Raw genomic sequence first — 25,468 nt, 5'->3', positions numbered from 1 at the left:
TGACATGATTAGTATGATGTTAACCCAAATTTGGTGTTTTAATTGAGAAATGGTTAGTTAAGGACATTGAATCAAGCAAGCAACTTAAAACTGTCTTGGCTTCTGTTTCAAAGATTGTAATAAAATTATATTTATAAATTATTTTGATCTTTTTTGTGTGTAGGCCTTTGTGACATTTTTCCAAGCAGTCTACCAGAGCCATCTTCACAACACCAACTGCTGGAACAGTCGCGATATTCGTCGCGATATTCGAGAAGTCACAGATGTCGGCACAACATCACGACGTGCTGTTCACGTGAGCCATAGACGTGAGCTCGGAACGGAGGACGTCGGAGACAGGCCGAGCTCGAGCGTGTTACGCGCGCCATGTTCAGTGTGTGAAACAAAAGGTTCGAATCCCGCTCCAGCAGCCGTCTACTGACAGACTAGAGAGTCCGGGCGGCGTTTAAAGAATAAAATAAATAAAAAACAAACAGAACTCATGTGGGTTGGGAGAGGATCGAGGCAGACGAGAATGTTAAGAAACTATTGGAGCGGTTGATATCTGCCGCCATGCCCTTGTGAGTAACCTTTTTTTGTGCTGCTTTTTCAGATTTTTGTATGTGGAGCATGATTCAACGGCGCGCGCGGGGCCTGAGGCGGTGGAGAGGGGGGGGGCGGGGGGTTGCACCGGGGCAGTCCCGAAAATAGCAGATGTAAAAGCTCACAACACGTCGCTTCCTCGACGTGTTGTGAGCTTTTACATCTGCTATTCTCTGCACGCTAGCTGGCTGCGCCCGTTGTACGACGAAGTATACCAACCAACAAAGTACCAACCAACCAGGCCTTAAAATGGCTAATTGATAGCGTCGCTCGAGAAAAATGACTTCATTCCAACAGAAAACTGGGTCGTCTTAACACTTTTTTGAGTTTGAAGTGTTGAAGTTTTTTTTGTATTTATTTTTTACGTTTTTGTCTCACGAAAACGCCATTTTGCTCGAGCGTGTCGCTTCTAATAATATCTTCTCTTAGCATGCCATGATTTTTTTAGCCACCTTGCTAACAGAGACAGAGTACTGAAACCAAAACAAAGCGGAGGGAACGAACCTGCTGCGTGCCTTGTCCCCACTGACACCCAGTCAGGTGTTCGCTAGCCCAGCTGAAAAGCACATTGGCTCCACACGCTAATAATAAAATATAAATGTTGACGTTTTGTGCGCCTGAAGAGATATGTCAGTTCAGTTGTAACCATAGCCAGTGCTGTCCTTGGATGACAGCTAGCTATACATTGCTTGCTGGTAAACATAACACGCAGGCCTTGCATTGCAACTGCTCAGACAGTGTGCTGTGCATCATTTTGAAACACAACCTGGCGTATATTATATATAGGCTAACACACGGTATATCATTGCGTGTGACATTAACTAGCCATGGTTCACGTGACATGACGCTTTATGACAGTCAGTCATCTTTCACGGCTAGACCTGTTCCCGCTAGACCTATGGGATGTCCTGAAGCCACCCCTCAGAGTCAGACTGCTGTTGGCATCAAGACAAAATCACCAGCGCTGTTAAACATTGCAGAACAATAGCAATAAAATTGCTCATAAACGAATAAATACATTTGTGACGTCACATTTGAATATCAAAATATAATGTGTGTGTGTGTGTGTGTGTGGGGGGGGGGTGTTTTAGCTATATATTTATATTCCCATTCATATAATAATAATGAGAACTCATGCCGGATAAACTAGTGGCATTTGAAATCCTTGAACAAAAAAATGAGTAGTCAAAATTGTAACTGAAACACTATTGAATTTAATCTGAAATTGGCCTGATTGGATAAAAATTGGTGTCCCACCTGAACATGTATTTTCTGTTCACTAAATTGCTGCAGGGATAGGGTTATTATTATTATCAGAATAAGTGAAGCTTTAACCTTTTTAACAAAAATAAATAAAAAGGTTTTGTTTTGATGGGGAAAACGCTTGAGGCACCTTTTAAATATAGCAGGTTCCTTTCAACAAAGATGTGTAGACGGAAACAAAAGCAGTCCAACCACAGTTTGTAACTCGGGCCCGTTTTTCTACGAGGGTGTAATGATACTCTTTGAATGCATAAAAAGATAGTGCAGTAAGTGCACGCACATCCAGTGTGAATGCCCAGTTGCAGGACAAACTACAATTCAATAACAATAAATTCCGCATACAAGTAGAGAAAGCTCTGCTTATTTATGAATTGCTTCTTCTTTTTTTTCTCTCCCCCTCCTTTTTAATCAACTCTGAACCTTTCCAGTCCAATCACCAGCCAGGCTCCTGCAGCCCAGCAGACTCCCAAGCACTTCGGGATCACGTCTCCCATCAGCTTGGCTCTGCCCAAGGAGTCAGATCTGGTCTTGACCCAGAAACTGACAGAGACCCTGAACCCATATGGTGTGTTTGAAGAGGAGCTTGAACTGCAGCGCAGGTGAGATCTTTTTGTTTGTCCTGTGAGTGGTTACATAACAACATACAAAATAATGTTTTATGTCTGGTGGCAGTTTCTGTGCAGACCCTGTGCTCCCGGAGCGAGTTGGTAAATGGGCGACTTTGTTGGTATTCCTTTTTAGCTACTCTTGATTTCTATGTCTCTCTCTTCACAGATCTGAAATAAAGCATACAGCTATATTCAAAGAGACACTAAAGGCCTTTTATGAAGAAAAGGATGCTGTCTAGTGCATCCTAAATGCTGAAAAGAATAAATATTAAGCGGGATGGTTGCACGACTGAAACAGACTTCAATATAACTGGAAGTTGCCAATTATTAAAAGCAAAGTTTTAAACTCATGTATCATATTTTATAGAAAAGCTTTCAAAGATGAGCACCGATATCTGTGTTTCTCTTCACCCAAAAGATAAATGAATACAAATATCTGGTCTAGTGCATACTTAAGTTGTCTTTTGCACAAAGGTTGTGAATAAGTAGCTCTTTGAGTAACAAATCTGGATGTAAAATGTACCTAGTTTATGCATGTCATGTACTAGGGGTTACATGACAAAATAAGGGAGTCCACACCAGATTAAAACATTTTAACTGATATTATTTTTGACAAAGATTCAAGAACGCAATACAAAGGAATGGAATGAGGTGTGAATATAAGTCAGTAGTCAGACATGTATAGTATGTGAAATTGTGACTGTGTGGAATGTGCTGTGTCAGTGTTGTATAAAAAGGTGCAAAATGAAACAAAAGTGTTAGGCCCACTCAGGCCTCGTGGAAGACCAGTCTCTGGAGAGGACATTTAGAGAATGAGGGTTTCATTGAGAGGTCCTTATATACTCTCCCAAACCCATAACCCCAGGTGTACTCAGTTCGTCTGGCGAACTCAAACAGGAAAAATACCTATTCCCTGAATTAAAATAGTCTCCCCCTGTGTCTGCTTTTAGATGAAAAAGTCAATATTGTCTTAATGAATGTAGGATATAAATTGGTTTCTTAATCTTTACGTAACGTTTTATTTACAGAATTCTGGTGTTGGGCAAATTAAATACACTGGTTAAAGAATGGATTAAAGAGGTCAGCGAACTAAAGGTAGGTGTTTGTTTTCATTTCCTGCCTTATAGTGCTGGGTATTCTATTTAATTATCGAAAAACTGAGAAGACAAATATTGCGAAAATGGGAACATTTTGTGAAACTGAAAATATTTGTCTAGTATAAAGTTTGGTCAGTAAATATTATATGGCAAGCAGCACTATCTTGTTTACATCATTATATATGGCTTAAATTGTCTTTTCTATCTTTAGAACCTACCTGCATCAATGGTAGAAACTGTTGGAGGCAAGATCTTCACATTTGGATCCTATCGCTTGGGGGTACACACAAAAGGTAATTGCAAGTATTGCTTTTTTATTTAAATTTCAATCAGTTTTTAACGGATCCAAAACAATGCAGGAATCAAACTGGGTTCCACTGGAAAAAACACTTTCTCGTTAATTTTGTAGAGAAAGGTCCTTTAAGCACACCTGGGACAGGTGCGTAGGAGCAGTCAGCCAGTGCAACATGAGAAAAAATGAGTCCCGGAAACAGTTTTCACTAAACGGCAGTAGTTCATTAAGGATAGTGTGGGACTTGCATTCTTTCTCAGAACAACACAAGGAAAAGGGGAGCATACCGTATTTGCAAGTTACTGCTAGATTATTACATATATTTTAGTATATTGTACATACATTTAAGTCACACACAGTTTCCAAAAATGCCCTGTAATTAATTGTCACACGTTTAGGGAAGCTGAAAATATTGTCAAATATCAACATTGGAAATATGCCAGAAAATATTGCCCACCCCTAGCAGCTTGCATGACTATTTGCAGAATGAACACAGTGGTGTTGTTTTGAGAAGCTATGTGTATTTCTGTATATCTACAATACAGTGTGTACAGTACACTGACTGTACTGCATCTCTGTCTTGTATTGGCTGGCAGGTGCTGATATTGATGCCCTCTGTGTTGCACCTCGACATGTTGAGAGACCTGACTTCTTCACGTCTTTTTATGAGAAGCTGAAAGAACAAGAGGAGGTCAAGGACCTTCGGGTGTGTAGCATAATTTACTCTTTGGCGTTCCAGTCCAAAAGGTTTTCCTTGTTTGGTGTTATAGACTGACATTATATTTCCCCCTAGGCTGTAGAAGAGGCTTTTGTCCCTGTCATCAAGCTATCATTTGATGGAATTGAGGTATGTTTTGTGTGTGTGTGTGTGTGTGTGTGTGTGTGTGTGTGTGTGTGCACGCGCGATACTTTTGTGTTCCTATCTGTTTTTATAGAGTTCTGTACATATTTGTTTTTATAGATTGACATACTGTTTGCCCGGTTAGCATTGCAAACCATTCCAGAGAATCTGGATCTGAGAGATGATGGACTACTGAAGAACTTGGACATCAGGTGTATAAGAAGTCTCAATGGTAAATGAAAAAAAAGTTGAAGTACAAAAAATATTGTATTGAGATCTAAAGTCTTGGTGCTGTTGGTGATATTGTTTTATGCAGGAGAAAGACAATTTGTACTTTTTGTGTCCAATTGTTTGCTCTTAAGCATGATAATGAAAGCTGTTTTTGTGTCTTTATTTTCATAGGCTGCAGAGTTACGGACGAGATTCTCCACATGGTGCCCAACATCGAGAACTTCAGGCTCACTCTGAGAACCATCAAACTGTGGGCTAAACGTTAGTTGAATCTGTTTATAAAGTAGGCTAAATGGTGTACATCAGGGCTGCCCGTCTTTTTTTTACTTCAGATCTACTTTCAAAATGACCAGCTCAACAAGATCTACCCACCCCAATTTGTTTTTATCCCATTGCTGAAAATAGTTTAGAATTTGGAATAGAGGTTGCTGGCGTTGCATAATAAGACAAACGCACTCGGAATGGGAAATGTTATACAAGTTATATATTTTTTTTGTTTTGTATAACTTTTAAATGCTACTGATGTTTGTGAACAGCCACACTTGCATTGTGGGTTTGAGCTATTTGATGTTAATCAATGAAGTCACCTTAATTCAAGTGGCGTTTTTTCCTTAAAAAAACATATTAGGGCCATGTCATGTGATCTACCTGTCTGAACAGCCTTTGTGATCTACTGGTAGATCACAATCTACCTTTTGGGCACCCCTTGTGTACATAGTTACATAGAGAGCATTCTTTCCTTTCTTTGGAAGTATGACCTGTATTGGTCTTCACTCACAACAGGATTAGTTGGAGCAAAAAGAAACTGGCCTGTCATTGCATTTTTTTTAACCAAGTAAAGAGTGGTTCATGTTGCCATGGTGACTTTGTTTGGTTTGCCTACATAGCGTAGTTCGCAACCACAGCCCAGTCACATTTGTTTTCCAGCAGGTAAACAAAAGCCTTGCCGATTTTGTTGATGGCATGGCTGTTTTCGTTTTTTTTTGTTTGGCATGCATTGCCACGCCGTAGGGAATCTCCAATTTCTATTGTTGTGCTTATTGCTATGCTATTTGCAAGCATGACATTGTGAAAAATCTAGTAGTAAAATTCTAAAATGTTTGTCTAAAATTCTGTTTATAATATGCAGAGGCTTGGAATGGATGCCATACCTTTTCTAAGTGCCATTAGATTGAATCTTGTGTTGCCTTTTACTCCTGTCCAGGCCATAACATTTACTCCAACATCTTGGGCTTCCTGGGTGGTGTGTCATGGGCCATGCTGGTAGCCAGGACTTGCCAGCTCTACCCCAATGCTGTGGCCTCTACCCTGGTGCACAAATTCTTCCTGGTCTTTTCAAAGTGGTGAGTTGCCCTGATAACATTGGTGTCAATTATAAAGACCTCTGTTCTGGCTCACTGAGTTGTCCCGTGACAGATATCATTCAAATTGTTAGTTTCGGTAAGGATGAAATTAAGAGAAATGTCTGTTGATGAACACTCAGATAGTTGACCTGCTTTCTGTGTTGCAGGGAATGGCCCAACCCTGTTCTGTTAAAGCAACCAGAGGACTGCAACCTCAACCTTCCAGTTTGGGACCCCAGGGTAATAAGAAACTGAATTGTACTTGATTTCTAGAATGGCATTCATGGTCACACTGACATGTGTTGTGGCTTCATTCCACTGTAGATTATAGAATTGGCTTCTTATATGCTCGATTTCCACCTGTGCGATTGCTGAATGTGCAAAGAAGCTCTTGCTCTTTTGACATTATTTCAAACTACATTGGGGTGGATTTTGTAATTGTTTTATCAGTGGTATAAGCCCATTCATAAATACTTTAAGTAGCAAGTGAACTTAGATTTGCAATCTTAGAAAAGGCTTATGCTTGGCATTGTAAAAACTATCAGACATAAAATCACAGTTCACAAGTCACAAACGTTTTCTTAGAAACAAGTTAAGATAATCTCCGAACATGTTTTGTCTTTCTTTTTTTTCTCTATATTAGCTAGGCGGGAAATAGCTGTTTTCAATGCATGATAGTTCAGTTGGTGATAAAAGCATGAAATTTGGCACAGATGTCCTTCATATGACCCTAATCGATAATCAACCTCGGGCCACGCAGAATTTAAATTTTTTCAAGGTGGCCCGTGAGTTTCAAAAATGGCTGCAACTGGACATAAGTTTTGGACTATATCACTTTGCTGGGGCTGTAAATATTTTTATTTCCACTCATTTTGATGTAAGAGAATATGTTCTGGAGGTATTTCTACCAAGTATGATATAAAAAGTAACATTAGGTTCCAATATGGCGGCATGTTTTCCAATATGGCTGCCAATAAACTGTATAAATGTACATCTGTTCATGGTTAATGCACAGTTGGTGATGCAAACATGACATTTGGCACAGATCACCTTTATGACACCCTAATTCATTATCAGTTTTCAAAATCGCTGCAACTGGACGTATGTTTTGGACAATATCACTTTGCTGGGGCTGAATCTTTGATTTCCCCCTAATTTTGATATAAGAGAATATGTTCTGGAGGTATTTGTACCAGGTAAGATACAAAAATAACATTAAGTTCCAATATGGTGGCATGTTTTCCAATATGGCTGCCGATAAATTGCATAACTGTACTACTCATGGTTCGGCTCATGGTTAATCCACAGTTGGTGATACAAGCATGACATTTGGCACAGATCACCTTTATACCACCCTAATTAGTAATCAACCTCTGGCCATGCATAATTCCTATTTTTTTCAAGATGGCCGCTAGGTTTCTCCAGTTGAAATGGCTTCAACTGGGCCTACGTTTTGGACTATATCCTTTTGCTGAGACTGTAATTTTCTATTATTTCCCCCTCATTTTGATATAAGAGAATATGTTCTGGAGGTATTTCTACGAAGTACGATCAGAAATAACATTAGGTTCCAATATGGTGGCATGTTTTCCAATATGGCTGCCGATAAATTGCATGAATGTACATCTGCTCATGGATAATACACAGTTGGTGATACAAGCATGAAATATGGCACAGATCACCTTTATACCACACTAATTGGTAATCAACCTCGTGCCATGCAGAATCCCTCAATTTGTGAAGATGGCTTGACAGGTTTACAAAATCCCAAAAGCCCAATTGACAAGTTGTTATTGTGTTATTGCAGTACCAGGGCACACTGGTTGACACTATAGCTGTGATACTCAGCATGGGGTTCAATGCTAATACATTTTCTATAAGGTTTCCTAAATGCTGTATAGCTTGCCCCAAATTAAAGTTAAACTGCTGCACCTGAATTGACAGGATGTGCCAGCGCGGGAGAGCCGAGCCAAGGAAGACGGCTTTTGTCTTTTGGAAGGTGTACAGGTGATCTTACTTGTTACTTGTGCAAGCAGAGCGTGCAAGTAATGTTATCAGTCAGGTGCTATGATGCGTATGTCCCTTAGCAGCATATGATATGACGGCATATGTTGGCACAAAGCAGACCGTGCAGTTATGTTTTCTGTCATGCTACGAAGCATATGTCCCATGACGTGATGAAGATATGTACCAATGTCCCTTAGCAGACATATGCTGGCACGGGACATACGAAAGCAGACCGTGCAGGTATGTTTTCCGTCATGCTACGAAGCCTATGTCCCAGATATGTACCAATGCCAGGGTATAATTGGTTTACGATGGTGACGTAATGATGATATGTTTCAGTGTCGGGTGGATTCAAGGGACATGCGCATCAAACCATCCGAGTAACCACATTATACCACTAACCAACTCACAAATTACATATACATACATATAGACATATACATATACAGACATACAGTATGAGCATATGACGTGGTGAATATAATGTATCAATGCCAGGGTATAATTGGTTATCGATGGCGACGTAACGATGACATGTTTCAGTGTCGGGTGGACTAAAGGTAATGCCCCTATGTATACATGTATGTAATCTGACACCACTGCCATAACAGGCATAAGTAATCATTACCATACTTCAAAATACTTTTTTCATCCAAAAGCAAGGTACGTAGCAAATAGCTAAACCTAATAATTCAATATAGCAAATGTTCTTTCACAGAGAGGCTGAGATTTGAAAGTTTGTAGCGGTCTACAGTACTTGCACGCTCTGCTTGCGTACTGTGCAACAAGCAAGTAGGCACTCGACAGAGTGCAGTTCTAGTTAGAAATACCTCCAGAACATGTTCTTTTATATCAAAATGAGGGGGAAATTAAAAATAAATAAAAATACAGCCCCAGCAAAAGGATATAATCCAAAACATAGGCACAGTTGAAGCCATTACAACTGGTGAAAACTGGCGGCCATCTTGAAAAATGTAGGAATTATACGTGGCCCAAGGTTGATTATGAATTAAGGTTTCATAAAGGTGATCTGTGCCAAATTTCATGTTTGTATCACCAACTGTGCATTAACCATGAGCAGCCATATTGGAAAACATGCCACCATATTGGAACCTAATGTTATTGTTTTATCTCACTTGGTAGAAATACCTCCAGGACATATCTTATGCCAAAATTAGGGGAAATTGTAAGTTTTATAGGCCCCGCAAATTGGTGTAGTCCAAAATGTATAGGTCCAATTGCAAACTGGCGGCCATCTTGAAAAATGGAGGAATTTTGCATGGCCCGAGGTTGATTATCGATTATGGTCATATAAAGGTCATCTGTACCAAATTTCATGCTTTTATCACCAACTGAACTATCACCTCTATTTACCGCCTAGCTATATACGGTAATTTTTATCCCACGATTTTGTAACCCATTTTCACCCCTGTGTCAATTATCTAATGTGATCCTGGGCTCTACACACCCTCCGCCAACCTAGTCCCCATATATGGGGGACATGGGGAGAGCAACGAGTGTCCACGTTGCTCCTTTACACCTGTTTAGTCTTTCGCATGCAAACCCTGAAAGCTTGCCATTGCCCATGTTGTCTCAGGTTACTCCAAGTGATCGTTATCACCTGATGCCCATCATCACCCCAGCGTACCCCCAGCAGAACTCAACCTACAACGTGTCTGCCTCCACCCGAGCCGTCATGGTGGACGAGTTCAAACAGGGTCTGTTGTCATTCATCTGATCAAGGATGCATTGGAGCCATTTACATTTACAGTTACTATGAAAATGTTTGCCTTTTCTTTTTTTAATTTAATATATCACTACTTCTGGTTTGTTGCGATGGGAAATAATGTTGAGAGAGAGAAGCTGATAAACAGCTCCCGAAAAAGCCAAACTAGTTAAACGGTATACGAATAGTATTGCTGCTCCAAAATATATAATAATAATAATATTCATTACCGGTAGGTATTTTATTAATAATGAATTAATAGTTCATTGGTGATTAAATCTAATTTCATTGAGCTGTAGTCTTGAATTAATTGTCAGTGTTCTTAAATGCCCTGTAAAAATAATGGAAAAATAGCCAAATTTCCAAAATATGTTTAATGATCTGGAAAGTATATTGTTCCCCTCACCAACCTTAATCCGGTCGTCTTAATGAATGCCATGTCTAACCAAAGCATTATTTAGTCCGCTGACTATAAATTATAATGGGTTTAGCCAAAATAGCGATTAGATGTGTGTGTTTTATAAGAACACAAATGGCAAAACCCTTGAACTTTAATGTGTGACCATACTGAGGGTTTGTTTGTTTGTCATGGTAACTGAAGAACTAACTGGTTTCAATTAATAAGTAGCCATTTTTCTCAATGCATCTTCAGTTTGCTACTTCCTTTCAACTTTTAGTGCTATATAAACCAATAAAACCATCCTAAACATAGTAGGTCTACAACTAATGAATTGAGTGTTTATTATGCATTATTGTGTTAGTACAAAGTGCAGTTGTTTTGTAAATGTTAATCACAAATTATTTGAAGGCATATTGAAATGTCTTAATACGTTTACCCGGCAGCCAGAAACTGAAGAAAACCGATATCATCATCATACATTGCTCTGATGTAATTTATTTCTAAAATAAATGGTACACTGTCCAAAGTAATATGCAACAAATGCAAGCATTCCTATTTTGGTTAAGTGCCAAGTTAATATCATAAATTCTTTACTGTGTATTTTGGTTGGGTATAGCGAAGGTTGTGGCAAATCTGGGAAAACAATCCTTACCGCTAGCTTTTTTCACAGATGTGTTCATAAAGGTGTCTCACATCAATTTGTTTCCCTTGGGAAACTTTGTGACTGCTGCTGAATGTTGGGGTACCATTAACAACCTATATAAGGCAAAATGATCAAAATGTCAGTATGCTTTAAGTAGCATGTGACATGTCAAACTAGGTTTTCATGATTCTGAATCCATTGGAAGCATTCATTTTGCACGAAAAAACACTCCTTCGGCTAAAAACGGCCATAGCCGTCATCACAAATGTGATCATCATCACGACATCGTGGGACCGTTTCAGCTCTTTCAGCACACAAATCAGCTGGGAGCTTTTCAAAATAAGGGGCTTACGGCTGAAAAGCCTGGCATTCTGCGCCAAACCACTAAATGGGGCTGTTGACCGTGAATGTCCCTGTGTTAACTTACAATGCACTTATCAAATATGAACATATGATTGATAATGATGACTTAATGTTGGAGTCACATGAAATGTCCTGGAAAAGTATTTCTTGCAGAGAGTTGGAACCCTGTTATCCAAGCAAACCCACATTTACTGACCTTTTAATAACATTTATCTTGTTCCTTTACAGGTCTTGCCATCACCGATGAAATATTGCAGAATAAAGCAGAGTGGGCCAAACTATTTGAAGCTCCAAACTTCTTTCAGAAATACAAGTATGTATTAAACTGCCTATCCTGTTGGACACACGTGGTGAGATTCAAATATTTCAATAAAGATTACCATTTGCACAACTCACACATGCACAATACGTTTTTTAGAATATGTGAAGTTTGCTCCCAGTTTTTTATGATTTCCACTTATTAAATTTAAAGTTTTCAATAAAAGTCTTTCTGACAAGACTAAAGTAATCTTGCCTAAGCACCTTCTTTGATTCTCAAAGTATCATTAAAGCTCAAATGTTAACTCAAAACACTACCTGAAGCCCTTTATCACTCAAATACTAACTGTCCCTTCAATGTAAGCACAACTTCTATTTTTTGTGTCTTATGTTTTGTATTTTTCGTAATGAAAAGGTAGGTACTCACTTGTAAGGATTCCTATTTAATATTAAACGTGTGCCTTTTTATTATCTTGTACGCAATTCAAAATAAAATGATTTAGATCACAAATTGCACAATGTATTTATTGGTAGTCCTGGTTTTATAGAGTTTTATTTTTGATAATGGTATTTAGCAATTTCCAACTATGGGATAAATATATCACAACGAGCCATGTCAGTCGAGCAGTTGTGTATTTTGCATGTTAAAGAAAACTAGTTTGGACACGAGTTGTTTATTGTCTGAAGCTAATTCCTTACAGCTGCTTTTATTTTGCATATTGAGCACGTGTTCTCTCTAACTTAAAGGGATTTTTTTAAGGGGGGGTGGGGGGTGTATTTTCCCTACCTTAGCCAGTGTTAGACAAACCCATGGGTGCCTTTTTATGTCTGCACGTGCACTTGAAGGTATTTTGAACAATGATTTCATGGATTAAAGTTCTGAAACCAGCATATCTGCTATGCAAGCATGTTTATATGTAAAGGAGGAAAACGATATGCACATCCCAGTTTTTAAATACGGTGCTGGACCCAAAAAATTATCAAATGAAGAAAAAGTGGAATGTCCGCACACAATATAATTCTACTCACCGTCCTTTTTATTTCAACCTAAAACCACGTTTCGCCCCGCCGGCCTTTCTCAAGACATTTTGTTTAACAATATTTCTATGTATCTAACTTAATAAAAGTATACATTGTGTAATGTTAGACCAGCTGTCCTTTAGATGAAGTGTTTCATCCAAGAAATTAGTTAAACTAGGCTAAGATCAGTGTTCAATATAGGCTACTGTACCTTCAAACTGCACTTGGAGACCAAAAAAGGCAACCATCTGGCTCTGGCTAACTAGGAAATAGCATTCTTTAAAACCCAAATCTAATTTGGATGTACAACATTACCATGTCAGCGTAACCACTAATTGGGGCTCCCTTGTGGCTCTGATTTTTACACATTTAACCACTGGTAACTAAGGTTATAGATGAACCCTGTTCAATGGACCAAAGTGCAAGGTCTGTACTGCACTGCCTTTTGTCACCCATGTTTTTTGATGCCTGTCCAAAGTAAACAATGACATTAAATGGCATGTGCAGATAACATAGGTCTTACTGCCTTAAGCAAACCCAGGCAGAACATTCTGAAATACTGTGGTCTGCGGGCGCCCTCCCTTCCTTGAAGCGTCCTGGCCAGAGGGGAAGTGACACACGGAGTGGTCTGTTCCAGCGTTAAGCTTGGAAGTTGGGTCACTGATTTTTTTTTTCTCTTCCTCTTGATGTTGCTTTTGGAATTTTGCTACAAGTTCTGAGCCTTTAACAAATCGATCTTCAATAATGTTTCTCTGGAATAGGCTTGGAATAGTCTTAGTCTGGAAATTTGTTTTGTGATATTTTAATAAATATTTTATGTTTGCCAGGCTCAGCACTGATCATTTTATTGTCCTGAGATAGCCTGAAAATTGTACATTCTTTAATTTCTAAGTTGACATCAATCTTTATGTTGACATTAGTGATTTGTTAGCCAATCATAATTATGCAAACGTAAGTTAGACGGTTTTGTGCGGTTTTAAGCTGTATTTTCTTGATATTCACCACAGAAAAGCAGTGCCTCCATAGTGGAATAATATATATTTTAGAAAGTTTGGAGCTTACAAAATAAACAAGTTGAGTATCAAGCATATATGACTCGAAATTCCCACTTGGATCGAATGAAAATAAACTACTTGAATATAAAGCATAACTCTCGAGACTCCCACAACTTATACAAATTGTTTTGTAGCTTGGCCTTGCTTTTTTATTGATATAGATTTGTCCATAATGGTCAAACAAGACTACTTAACAGTTGGAGTATGGTTATTCTGTGGCATTGAACCACTAAGTTGTGTGAATTCTCCTGTATTGTATGGGTTGCTCTAGGGGTGTGTGTCCCCTGGCCGTCCTGGCGTGTTGCTTGTCTGCACTTTTATGGTGTAATGGCATTGTTCTGTCTCTTATGTTCCAAGGCATTATATTGTGTTGCTAGCAAGTGCGCCGACAGAGAAGCAGCACCTGGAATGGTGAGTACCCAGAGCTCTGGAAAAAATAATGAGAATAAGACAGCAGCAATAACCGAGTGTGAGTGAAACTGGAACGAATGAAGACGTCTATGTAGATTTCTTTGGGTGAGACTGCTTCTTATTTGTGGCCATGCTGTTCGTAGAGCACAAAATTGTGTTTTAAACATTTTATGTCCAACTGTTCTATCGGACATTCCTCTGGGTTAAAGGCTTGTTTTTATCTGATCCATCAGGGTGGGTTTGGTAGAGTCGAAAATCAGAATCCTGGTTGGAAACCTGGAGAAGAACGAGTTCATTACTCTGGCCCATGTCAATCCACAGTCTTTCCCTGGCCCCAAAGAAGGCAATGACAAGTGAGTACCCTGTTTGTTTAACAGAGAGCATACGTTTATTTTATTTTAGGCTTTTGGGAATACTTTTGGAGCATCTGACAAGTGAGATTTTCAATCTCTTCTGTTCTGTTGTTTCCTGCTATTCTTTTTTTTTTATTACAAACTCATACTCATTACCAGCGTATAATAGTACCTTGAAGTATTCAACTTACTGCTCATCATTTCTTATTTTGTTGACTAAGACTAAAAGACTACGATTTTTATATTTAGGCGACTGAGACTAGACTAAGGCTAAACAATTTCAGCTGACTAAAATAGGAATGAAATTAAATGGTGTGTTATTCAAAAGTCGAAATCACACTCAACCTTTGGCCATTTCCTAAGACTTTCTATCCTTTCCATTTGTTCCAGAGAGGAGCTGCAGAGCACCATGTGGGTGATTGGGATTGTCTTCAAGAAGATGGAAGGTTCTGAGAATCTGAACGTCGACCTGACCTTTGACATCCAGTCTTTCACTGACACTGGTGAGGATTTTGAGAGTTGTGTGATGCTACTTTAGCTTCGAGTAAGTTCTTTCTACTTTGGATCAATTAATTGGGAGATGTGTTGCTGTGTGATGTGTTTTGATCCAAATTGACCCAGGTGTCTATAGATTATGCCAGATTTACATTTACCCTCCTTGTGTGAAATCTACAGACTTTCTCAGGAATGTATATACATTTAATGCTCCTCTGGGAAAGTCGCTTGTCAAAGTCGCTTGTCAAAGGGCAGACCCCATGACCAATATTTGTGCCAAGTTTGGAGCCAATTGGACAACTGGTGTGCTGGGAGAAATGGCACGAACAAACTGAAACAACATCCACCTTTTTTTAATTGTACTTGAACATTAGGAGTGACCCCTAATAATTATGTATAATATGTTTACATGTACTGCAGTGTAAATGTATAAAATAAACCAATTACTAAATGTGTTGTATGGCTTCAGTGTACAGACAGGCGATAAGCAGCAAGATGTTTGAGCAGGAAATGAAGATCTCAGCCATGCACGTGAAGAGGAGACAGCTCCACCAGTTTCTGCCAAACCTCAAACGCAGAAAGGTCTGTCACTTCATCACATACAGATTCAGAAGAAAGTATATTTGACACATTTCATATTATACAAAAATAGTCAAACATATATTTTGATTCTATGTATTTTGAGTGACCGTTAAATATGATCTAAAAGTGAAATGTTGTTCTCATTCAGATGTTTCAGAGACTAGGGGAAACGCATCAATCCCATTTCACATACTGTGTCTTTTTTATGTAACTAAATTGTATTTTGTGTACGGTACGGTGACTTATCACCTGTTCTGTTTGACTCTTTGTGCTTCAGCATTCCACTGAGGGTCTTCGACAAATGCATGACAGCAGTCTCGACCTATCGATGGACAGCGACAACAGCATGTCAGTTCCTTCGCCTACCACTGTGTCCTCTTCTACCCCCATCAGAGGGTCCGCACTGGGCTTGCCTCCAAACCCTTTTGGGTGAGTTCCAGTCGTTTAGCTTAACGCATAGATGTACTACTGGAATTTATGCCGCTGTCAGGGAGTATGCATGTTATCCATGTTTTCACATGAGTTTTGTTCTCAAACTAAAAGACATGCATGTTAGAGACATAGGCCCTCATTTATCAACGCGATTTACACCCAAAAATTGGCATACAGCGAAATTACTTTTATCATTCCAGTGTGACTTTGAACTTTGACGTACACCACGCCAAATCTCACCTCTGGTCGAGAGCTGTCGTAGGCTTTGTCTGCACCCGTTTTTCTGCCTTATAAAGTGGAGCAGTATTGTCTGACCAGTTGACAGGCATCTAAACATGAATTTCACTCCAAAAACTATACAAAAAATATATTGTGTAAAGGCATGTGTCATGAAATTCGTAGGATATTCCCAACTGTACAAGCAATTAAAATCGTGCAATTAAAAACAATATAACATGTTTACAATGTTACAAGTAATCAAACGGATCTGGATCAGACCTATATAGGCTGAGTGCTCACTGCTTATGCGAGAGCATTTTCGGGAGTCAGGTCATGTTTACGGATATGTTTACGTCCAGTGGAAAGTAAATAAGTACATTTACTTTAGTACTCTACTAAAGTAAAAACAATAGGTATTTCTACTTTACTTGAGTATTTCCAATTTCCAATACTTTTACATCTACTCCACTACATTTCAGGTAAAACAAAATAATAATAAAACACTTTTATGCCATATTACTTTATATTTGATGTATCCTGTAGCCTATGAGAGGTTGCTCTCAGAGATGTGAAATTAATAATTAATCACAAAACAAGAGCATAATATAGCCATACCAATTACATGGAAACAAGCATGCACAGAAAGACCAGAATGAACTTAAATCCGAATGAGTGTTTACATGAGTCCACAATTGTTTCAATAGGATTTTAAAATGGAATAAACCGGTCAGTTACATCAGATCTAAGTTTAAATCAGATTGGCCATTTTCATTCCGATTTAAGTTTTTGTAGGTGTTTACATGACAACTTTTAATAGGATTGAACTTTTATTCTGAATGAAAAGGGGATTTAACTGTCCATGTAAACGTAGCCAGTGTTAACTGATGTGTGATTCATTTAGCCTACTACTTGACACAGAATAATCCTACTGGCAGTGTGCGCGGACATGACGGGCAGCGAGGCGAGAGGTGTTTGGAAACTCTTTTCTTATTGGCTTTCCATACGTTGTTTGGACGTCAAAACCCATGCTCAAATTTAAGGCAGAATTTACACTCCATTGATAAATTACGGCCATACCTGCAGCTGGTCCCTGCAGGGTTAAATCCAGAGGACTGTTTCGTGTATGAATAAAATGTATTTGACAATATACAATAACAAAACATTACGGCTTTTCCTTTTGTTTAACGTTATTCTGAATTGAATTGAATCATGTTTTTCATCGACCAGGAGTCCAGGACAAAAATCTCTCAATATGTTTATAATTTTGTGTTTACATACCAACAGGGCCAGCTCTGGACCGGTCACAGTACTCCATCCAGAGGCCCAGACAAAGTCCAAACCCGCAGTGGAAGCGGAAGGAACCAAGCCCACCCTGATGCGCCAGCGCTCCATCCCGGCCACGGTGCCACCCAGCAGGACTCCGCCTCCTTCCATGGGCCCTCCCATTGCCAAAAGACCAGGCTCCCCCCTGGCAGAGGCGCCAGCGAAGAAGCTCAAAGGCGACGAGGTCCAGTTATATTTGCTTTTGTTATTTCATATTTGTCATTCTCAGCCCTGTAGTCGTAACAGACTAAAAGATAAGTTGTATGTCAATTGAAACCAGCTGAAATTCCTGCAAGATTGTTGGGTGTGTAATCTCTTGATTTCCTTCTGATTTTAGGAGACCGGCTCAGAGATGAACACTGCAGGCAGTCAGGGATGTACTGGTCTGCTACCCAGTGAGACCCCGTCCCCCCCTGTGGTGAAGAGAACCCCCTCACCCCAGCTAGAAGAGACCATGGCTGAGGTTGGCTTACTTTTATCACACAAGTGCTGGTTGCTTTAAGAGGCTGTTTGGAAGAAAAAATTAATGGAGAAAAAAAAAGTTTGCTTCAACTAGGGCTGGCCACGAACTTCCGGACGTTTGTTATATTGAGAATTGGGTTTAATTCCATGGTCTGGACGTTAAGTGTTTTCTTTTTACAAACAGGCTCACAAGGCTACTCACTCTGATTATACAGAAACATTCTGTCATGTGTTTGTACAAATGACTGGATCTGAGCACTGAGCGAACATAACAAAAAAACAATACAAAGCTTTGAATAATTAGAAATGACGGTGTAAAGGTTTTTTTCTGATTGCTCTCCTCATGTCTCAGTGTGATCTCCTTATGTGATCTCCAACTTTGAACCTATTGGACTCACTCAACCTTGTCCTGTGTTTTCCTCTTTTCTATATAGGATCCAGTCAGTGAGTTAAAAGAGGAAGAAGAGAGTGTTGCAATGGAGGCTGAGGTAACATGAGCTGATTGTCTCCACCAGGCCGAAGGCATGTGGGGAGAGTATGTTTTGCACTCCGTCAGTCCGTGTGTCCGTCCGTCCGTCCGTCCGTCCGTGAGCAGCTAATCTCGGCCACCGTTAACCCGATCGATGCCAAATTTTGCACACACACTCCCTGGATGCCAACGATGAACCTCTGCCCCAAACTTTCCACAACGGCCTGTTATAGCGCCACCAGGAGGCCGCTTTGTGCAAAACAAGTTTTTGCACAGTACACCTACAGATTTTGTCCAAACATCACGCAAATTGGTACACAGTCTCTCTAGAGCCATTCAACGAAACCGGTCTTTCAGATTTCTCACACTCCATCCTGATTGGTTAAGATTGGCTTCCAAAATTCACAGGAGTGCTCAGTTTCAAACAAAATGCTGCAAATCATGAGCACATCGCGTGATTTCCGTGAAATTGTGCACCCACATTCCCACTAGGCCGAGGACGAAATGCCGCATGAACAATTTCAACTCAGACTCAAGGTGGCGCTATAACTGGCCGAAAAGTGTTTTTACCTCTAACTGCACGGATCTGTGGATGACTTTGTATGCCAACTCCCTAGAGGCCAAGGAAAAACCTTTGCCTGGAATTTTTCACATCTGCTCTTTATAGCGCCACCAGGAGGCCGACATATGTAAAACACATTTTCTATTATTACTCCTTCAGATTTTATCCAAATTTCACGCAAATCGGTATACACTATCTCCATAGTCATGTAATCAACACGGAGCGGCACCATTTCCCATCTTCCATCCTGATTGGCTAAGATTGGCTTCCAAAGCTCACACGATTCGTCCATTTCGAAAAAAGGCCACAAATCACAAACACAGTGTGCAATTTCCGTTAAATTATACACGCACATTTTCACTAGGCCGAGGACGACATGCCAAAATTTTTTCCTCAAAATCAGCCTCACGGTGGCGCTATAACAGGCCAATTCCTGTTTTTAGCTATAACTGCATCGATCTGTATACAACTTATGTATGCACACATGGAAAAACATTGTACCTGCATCCCTCCAACAACCTCCGGCTCAAATCTTCCTCAACAGCCTGTTATAGCGCCACCATGAGGCCACAACCTGACCTGCCCTGGTGGAGACCTGTGCCGATTGGCACTTTGTCTAGTTTGCTATACTTTTTATTTAAATACTTTTTAAAATCGTTAATGTTTGGAGTGGTACCCCGATTGTGTTTGACATTATATATTTGTACTATTTGTGTACCTATATGCAATCTCAAATATTTCCTATTTTCCCTCAGGTGACTGAGGAAATACCTGCAGCTGAAGGTGAAGTGGAGAATGGCACACAAATTAAGGTATTGAATTCTGATTATTCCTAATAACACATATCAATGATAATAATTATTTAGAATGTGTTACACTGTATGATATGAGAGCCATAACAACCATAACAGATACAGTCTTTCTCCAAACCCTGAAGTAGACCTTACAGGTTGAAACGTTGGCTTCTTTTTAATACATTTCCAGCATCGTGGCTATGTGTGTGCGGGCCTTTTTCTTCTCTTTCTCCAAACCTCTCATAAATCGATTCAAGGAAAAAAATTATCTAAACTATCTGTTATTCTCAGTTTCTTGAAGCTGTCCTTTGTCCCTCCTTGTCCCCTCAGAGACTGTCTGACCTGTCCGACGTGCCCCTGCTCCCCAGCAACCCCATTCCCGTGGTCAAAAACTCCATCAAGCTTCGACTCAGTAGGTAGACAAACAAGCAGACAAACGGGTGAAATGGATGCCTGCCCCCACCCCACCCCACCCCCCCAACCCCATCATCTACCTCTCCTATTTCCTAGCCCCCCCCCCCCCCATAATCTACGATGGAAATCCTTGTATTCATTCATCCAGAGTTCTAGATGAATAGAACTCGGTAATGCAGCCTGACAACACAGACAGAGTGCTGGATGGAAGTGTCACCTTGTGGATATTACACATTAGTGTGGAACATGCCAGTCGCCACAAGGGGGCGATGAAGCTCTTCTGCTGGCCTCTTCCGCACCCCCTCAAGTTCCTTCCTCAACTACAGTTGGCAATGGGTAGAAGTTAAGCCAATTCATATACTGTTCAGAGACCACTTCACTCCATCGGATCCATCCCCAGTCTGAACCCAGACCTGGCTTCTGGTGTGAAAAGGCCAAACAGGTGCTAGAGCCAAGTTGAAGGATCCAGTGGGTTTTTGTTTATTTTTTTCCCCTCCGAGCCTTACTTTCCTAGTCATTTTCCATTATGCTGATTGGATAAAAATTGCATCACTGTACTTTCACTGTTGAGTTTCACATACTTGAATTGCTGCTTCAGTTGTCAAATACAGTCTGATGGGGCCAAACCAGATGAATCTTATGAAGAATTTAAACTTGTCCTGTTAAAAAAAAAAAGATGGATGATCCGAGTTCAGACTACCCCATGTTACACAAACTGCTGTCTCTTCGTGATAGGCGATGACACATAGCCACATTATATGAGCATTATGAGTCTGTGTGAGTTTTATTTAATTTCTTATTTGTTTTGGATGATGGTTTTTCTTTCTACCCTCTCGCTGCATTTCATTCGGATGTTTGGCAAGGTTCCACTTATAAATGTTGTGCTTTCTTTGTCGGAACATAAATAATTATTCTGTGTCAACTGTTGTTTTGCCTTTTTGTTTTAGTGAATCAGGGAGGGTAGTTGTAGCGAGTTTCTTATTATGTTAAGACTTACTTTCATTAATGGAACTAGCTCAGGTTTGGGTACACAACTGACCAAAATGCTGCTCACATTTGTGGTGATAAACATAGCACACAGACCCCTAGCGCCAGATGATGGACCATGTGCATTCAATTATGTACCATCTACTTTGACTTCATACAGTCCTCCACAGCTCAAACTGGACTGTGCCGCATCCTCGGCTAGGAAGATGAGCGGTTCTCCAGCAAGCTAGGTCACCTTTTAGGGTAGTTCTGAGGTCACCTTGTAGGGTAGTTAGTTCTGAGGTAGTTTGCTAACATCAAGAATCGTGAAGCTTCGTTTCGCAGTTTAAAATTGCTTTGAGTCTTGTTCCTGCACCAGTCATTGGCTTTGTGACAGGTGGGCTAATCCTACCGTGCAAGATAGTGAAAGGCTAGGGCAGCATGGATTAATGGCATCAATCCAGCATCACACACCTTTGATGCAGCCAGCCTGTTACAGGGTCACCAGGAACAAAAAAGGAGGGCCTACTTATATTAAAAAAAAGGATAAATATAATAAGATTTAACTCTGTCATAAAGGTAGCTGAGTGTTGGCTGAAGGATGTGGAAATATAAAAGAGTTGACCAGTTTATAAACTTTAAAATGTACATGGTGTTGTTGTACAGTAACCTTCAGTGTCTTGTCTCGTACAATAATAGAAAACAAAAAAAAAGTGTGTGGGGAAAATACGACTTGAGCTTTAGCCGTGATGGTTTTGAATGTGGCATTAATTATGTCTTACATAACATAATATCACATAGCGTTATAAAGCCAGTTTGTTTTATTTTGTTTTAATTTAATTTTATATTTTTTACATTTGTTTGATTGCTTGGTTACATTACAGAAATGGAACTGAAGGAATGTTAAAACTGGTTGTTAACTTTGATTTAGCAGCGCAAGTTCTTAGTTGACTGTATTGAAAGCTTAAAAGGTGTACACAAAGTTTTCACCTCATTACTTTGTTGATGTATCTCAACATTTTGGCTTTGTCTGAATCGTTGGTGTTAGATCACATGGAATATGTTAATATGAAACCAGATGAAGACCACTGATATGGTGCGTAAAAATTCTAACTGTATAGATCACTTTTTCAACAAAGCATTCTCTTGTTCTTACAATGCTCCTTCTCAGTTAAAGTTTTTTCTTAGGCTTATTTGTAAGGATGGGGTATTGTACTTTTTCACAAATAAAGGTCTACGATATTGCAGAGATGTGCCGAGTGTCCTCATTCGTCAAACAAGGCCATTCCACCACATATTAAACTTGCATATTCCCATGCACGCAAACAGTGGAGTTGTTAAAAAATCATTTGAAATAAAAGCCAGATGAAATCTCTGAAATAATGTATCATCAGCTTAGGGGATTTCTGTCAGACGAGACACCCAGATATTCATCCCAGGGAGCAGACTGATAACATGGCCTAGTTAAAAAATGTTCTGTTGTTTGCATCCCAATCCGGTCAAAATTTCCCAAGACGTAGCTTGTAAGAACGTGTATGTTGTTGCTAAGAAACAGTCTTTCCTGTTCCCCCAGTAGGTGGTCCTCTTATGAATATCATTACAGATCCCCTATTCAGGAAGACACCTTTAGTTTATCACTCTCAGTGCATGTTTGGCACTATTTTCCATTCTTTATGATAAGGATGATGTTTATCTTCATATCTATGCTAACTCAGACTCGCTGCTTCCCATATAGGCTATGTTTACTGTAAAATGCAGTTGTGACTCTGGAGCTTCAGAGCAAGAGGACAAGCTACTGTAAAGAGGAAGATCAGATTCTGCGGTTGGATTGTAAATAGCTCAATTCATGTCCAAGATGCTAGTGCTTATGGACGTGACAAAGGAATATTTTCAACGTTATTTCCATTTATTAAACGGTACGTTGCAGTGAGTTCTTGGGAATTGTCTTCAAATGCAGTGGGATGGACTCCACTCCTTTACAATGTTGATTTCTCTTTTGGCAAGCGCCTCTGTCTGCAAAATAGTTATTTTATCACCTGCACACTGATGATAGCAACTCAGTCACTAACCATATTTGTATGTTCAACTTCCTTATGTGCAATGCATACTGGTAAATATAGGCACCATTATAGTGAGAAGGATATTTCAGATGTTCCCATCAATATAGTTAGTGTGTTAATTTTATTGGTTCAATTGACAATACTGACCATTATAATTATTGGGGTGAATAAAAGGGGTGAAGTTCTCCTTTAATGGCAGCGACAGTGCCACTAAATATCTTTGTCATTAATCATAGACAACATTAGGCTCTCATCCAGAGGTGCATCCATGGGAGGTCCAGTCCAGGGCATGAGGCTCCCCAAGAGTTGTGGCTCCTCTTACCCCAGCAGAGTGCACTCTGTGTGGGGTGGAGGCCCAGGGCATGCCCCCCTGTTCTCCTGCTGGGCCTCCATCTGCTGCGAGGTGGTTAGATCCCCCCGATTGATGGCAAGACAATGAGTTTATGACATGTGTCCCCCATGAGTGACGGAGGGTCTTGTCCCAACTGGGCCTCCTCACTTCCACGCGCCTCGCAGTTGTAGTGGGCAGCATGCCAAGACTAATGGGGGGACTGGTTGTCCTGCTGCGTTCTGGGGATTGTAGTCTACAACTGGCGAGCTACCCGGGACTAAAAGGAAATCTTTTTTGGCTTCTATCCGAAGACCTTCTGGTAGGGGTGTGGTAGCAGTGCAAGTTACTGCAAGTATTGCCACATATGGCCTTTGAACAGCTATAGCATCAACTATTATAAGACAACTGTTCATGTGTGAAACTGATGTTTAGTCATATACAATCACCTCATATGGTCAGGTAGCCTTGAACATGTCATTTCTGATCAAAACAATAACAATTCTGCTGTCACTGTCAGAGCCCAAGGTGAACGCAGGCGCAGGCAAGGACTGCCTTTGTTTTGCTCCTCTTCTGAGACGCTTTGCGAAGCCTTCTAAATCGCCTGCTCCTCCCTCCTCTGAAGTTCCATGGTTCATCTCAGCAGTACCTGTTTCATGCACCTGTCAACATCTTTGCCTTGTGCTTCTTCGATGGGTACAAGTTAACCCCCCCATTCTCCTTCCTTCCCTGCCCAAAACAGGTGATAAAAGTAAGACCGCTCACATTTGAGGGACTGAAACAATGCTGCTGTACCTTCAAAGGAAGAAGATGCCACATTGTGAGATGGCGGGGGAGTGGATATGAAAGGGTTCTCCGTTCTTCAGGGCGAGATCAGAGGAGGTGGGGAGTCACGCGCTGTAATGTTGCTTTGATTGATCTGACCAGTGTAGCGGGCGGCTAAGTGTTTTGTTTTTCTTTGTTTCCTAATAAAGTTGTCCTTTTAGATGTTCACACACATGTAAAGCGTCTTTGAGTACTCATGAAAAGCGCAGATATGATTATTATTACATTTATTATTATTATTATTATCATCATTATTATTATTATTATGACGGACAGACAGACTTGCTTGCTGGGTGTGTGTTCGTAAGTGCTTTGTTTGTGTGTGTGTGTGTGTGTGTGTGTGTGTGTGTGTGTGTGTGTGTGTGTGTGTGTGTGTGTGTGTGTGTGTATAAAAGATTTTATTGAAAACATACATATATATCCGACCAAAAACCGGTGGTCAAAGTTCAATAAAAGTCATTTAGGTAGTGATTTAAGTTTAATACCCATCATTTGCATCGGCAGGCAGCAGTGATTTAAGTTTAATACCCATCATTTGTATCGGCAGGCAGCATGCAGTGGAAAGCTGTTTTTAGTTGTCTCTTTTATTTAAAAACCTGAATGTGCCATGAATTCACTTGCCTTAATTTTCTCCCACAGCTCGGATTCAGTCTTATTTCTTCTGGGAGCAGAATAAGCAGGGAGAGAGGATAAAACAGGGACGTGACTTTTGACCAGTGAAAAGCACCTAATTTAAAAGCAGCCTAAAGGGTTTAATTGAGGTCTACTACAGACACCATAAGCATGGCACGGATGTGCACCTGTGCCAGGAGCTGGTGCCCAGGATGGCACCGTGCCAGGGCTACTAGTCTGCATGTCTGCCGCTACCCGCTGATGAGGAATTAGAAAGTCATTAAGGAACACAAATAGCAAGATGGCAGAGTCAAAACCAACGGCGGACTTGGATTTATGTCTCAATCTAGATAGTTCCGAAAATACATTGTTTTGTCGATGACATAATTATGGGCTGGGCCTTTGTGTAAATAAATTGAATGAAGGAACATG

At 40.1% G+C, this 25,468-nt stretch overlaps 1 protein-coding gene across 3 annotated transcripts; it reads left to right on the top strand.

Moving 5' to 3' along the window:
- Positions 1-327: 327 nt before the first annotated feature.
- LOC310876749 (poly(A) polymerase type 3-like) lies at positions 328-22,458 on the top strand (the record flags this gene model as incomplete). Of its 3 annotated transcripts, XM_083790385.1 has the most annotated exons (22): positions 328-560; positions 2,274-2,444; positions 3,482-3,548; positions 3,762-3,843; positions 4,439-4,548; positions 4,636-4,689; positions 4,804-4,915; positions 5,086-5,175; positions 6,119-6,257; positions 6,425-6,497; positions 9,862-9,982; positions 11,625-11,709; positions 14,087-14,140; positions 14,374-14,493; positions 14,884-14,996; positions 15,458-15,570; positions 15,848-15,999; positions 17,506-17,728; positions 17,882-18,007; positions 18,441-18,494; positions 19,793-19,849; positions 20,162-22,458. In XM_083790385.1, exons 1-22 carry the CDS (start codon positions 553-555, stop codon positions 20,249-20,251), a joined length of 2,214 nt encoding a protein of 737 aa, XP_083646511.1. In that variant the 5' UTR covers positions 328-552. The 3 variants fall into 3 exon arrangements, 2 of the variants coding, with proteins under 2 accessions (XP_083646511.1, XP_083646512.1); XR_014570775.1 differs by lacking the exons at positions 15,458-15,570; positions 15,848-15,999; positions 17,506-17,728; ... (2 more) ...; positions 19,793-19,849; positions 20,162-22,458 and having other exon boundaries at positions 14,087-14,493; positions 14,884-14,913; XM_083790386.1 differs by lacking the exons at positions 6,425-6,497; positions 9,862-9,982; positions 11,625-11,709; ... (8 more) ...; positions 19,793-19,849; positions 20,162-22,458 and having other exon boundaries at positions 6,119-6,261.
- Between the last annotated feature and the right edge of the window lie 3,010 nt (positions 22,459-25,468).

This window comes from Protomyctophum parallelum, assembly GCF_964188405.1.
Source record: "Protomyctophum parallelum genome assembly, chromosome: 19".
In the NCBI taxonomy this organism is placed as follows: Eukaryota; Metazoa; Chordata; class Actinopteri; order Myctophiformes; family Myctophidae; genus Protomyctophum; species Protomyctophum parallelum.
The sequence above is the reverse complement of the archived record's forward strand: the minus strand, read 5'-3'. Positions and strand labels throughout refer to the sequence as shown.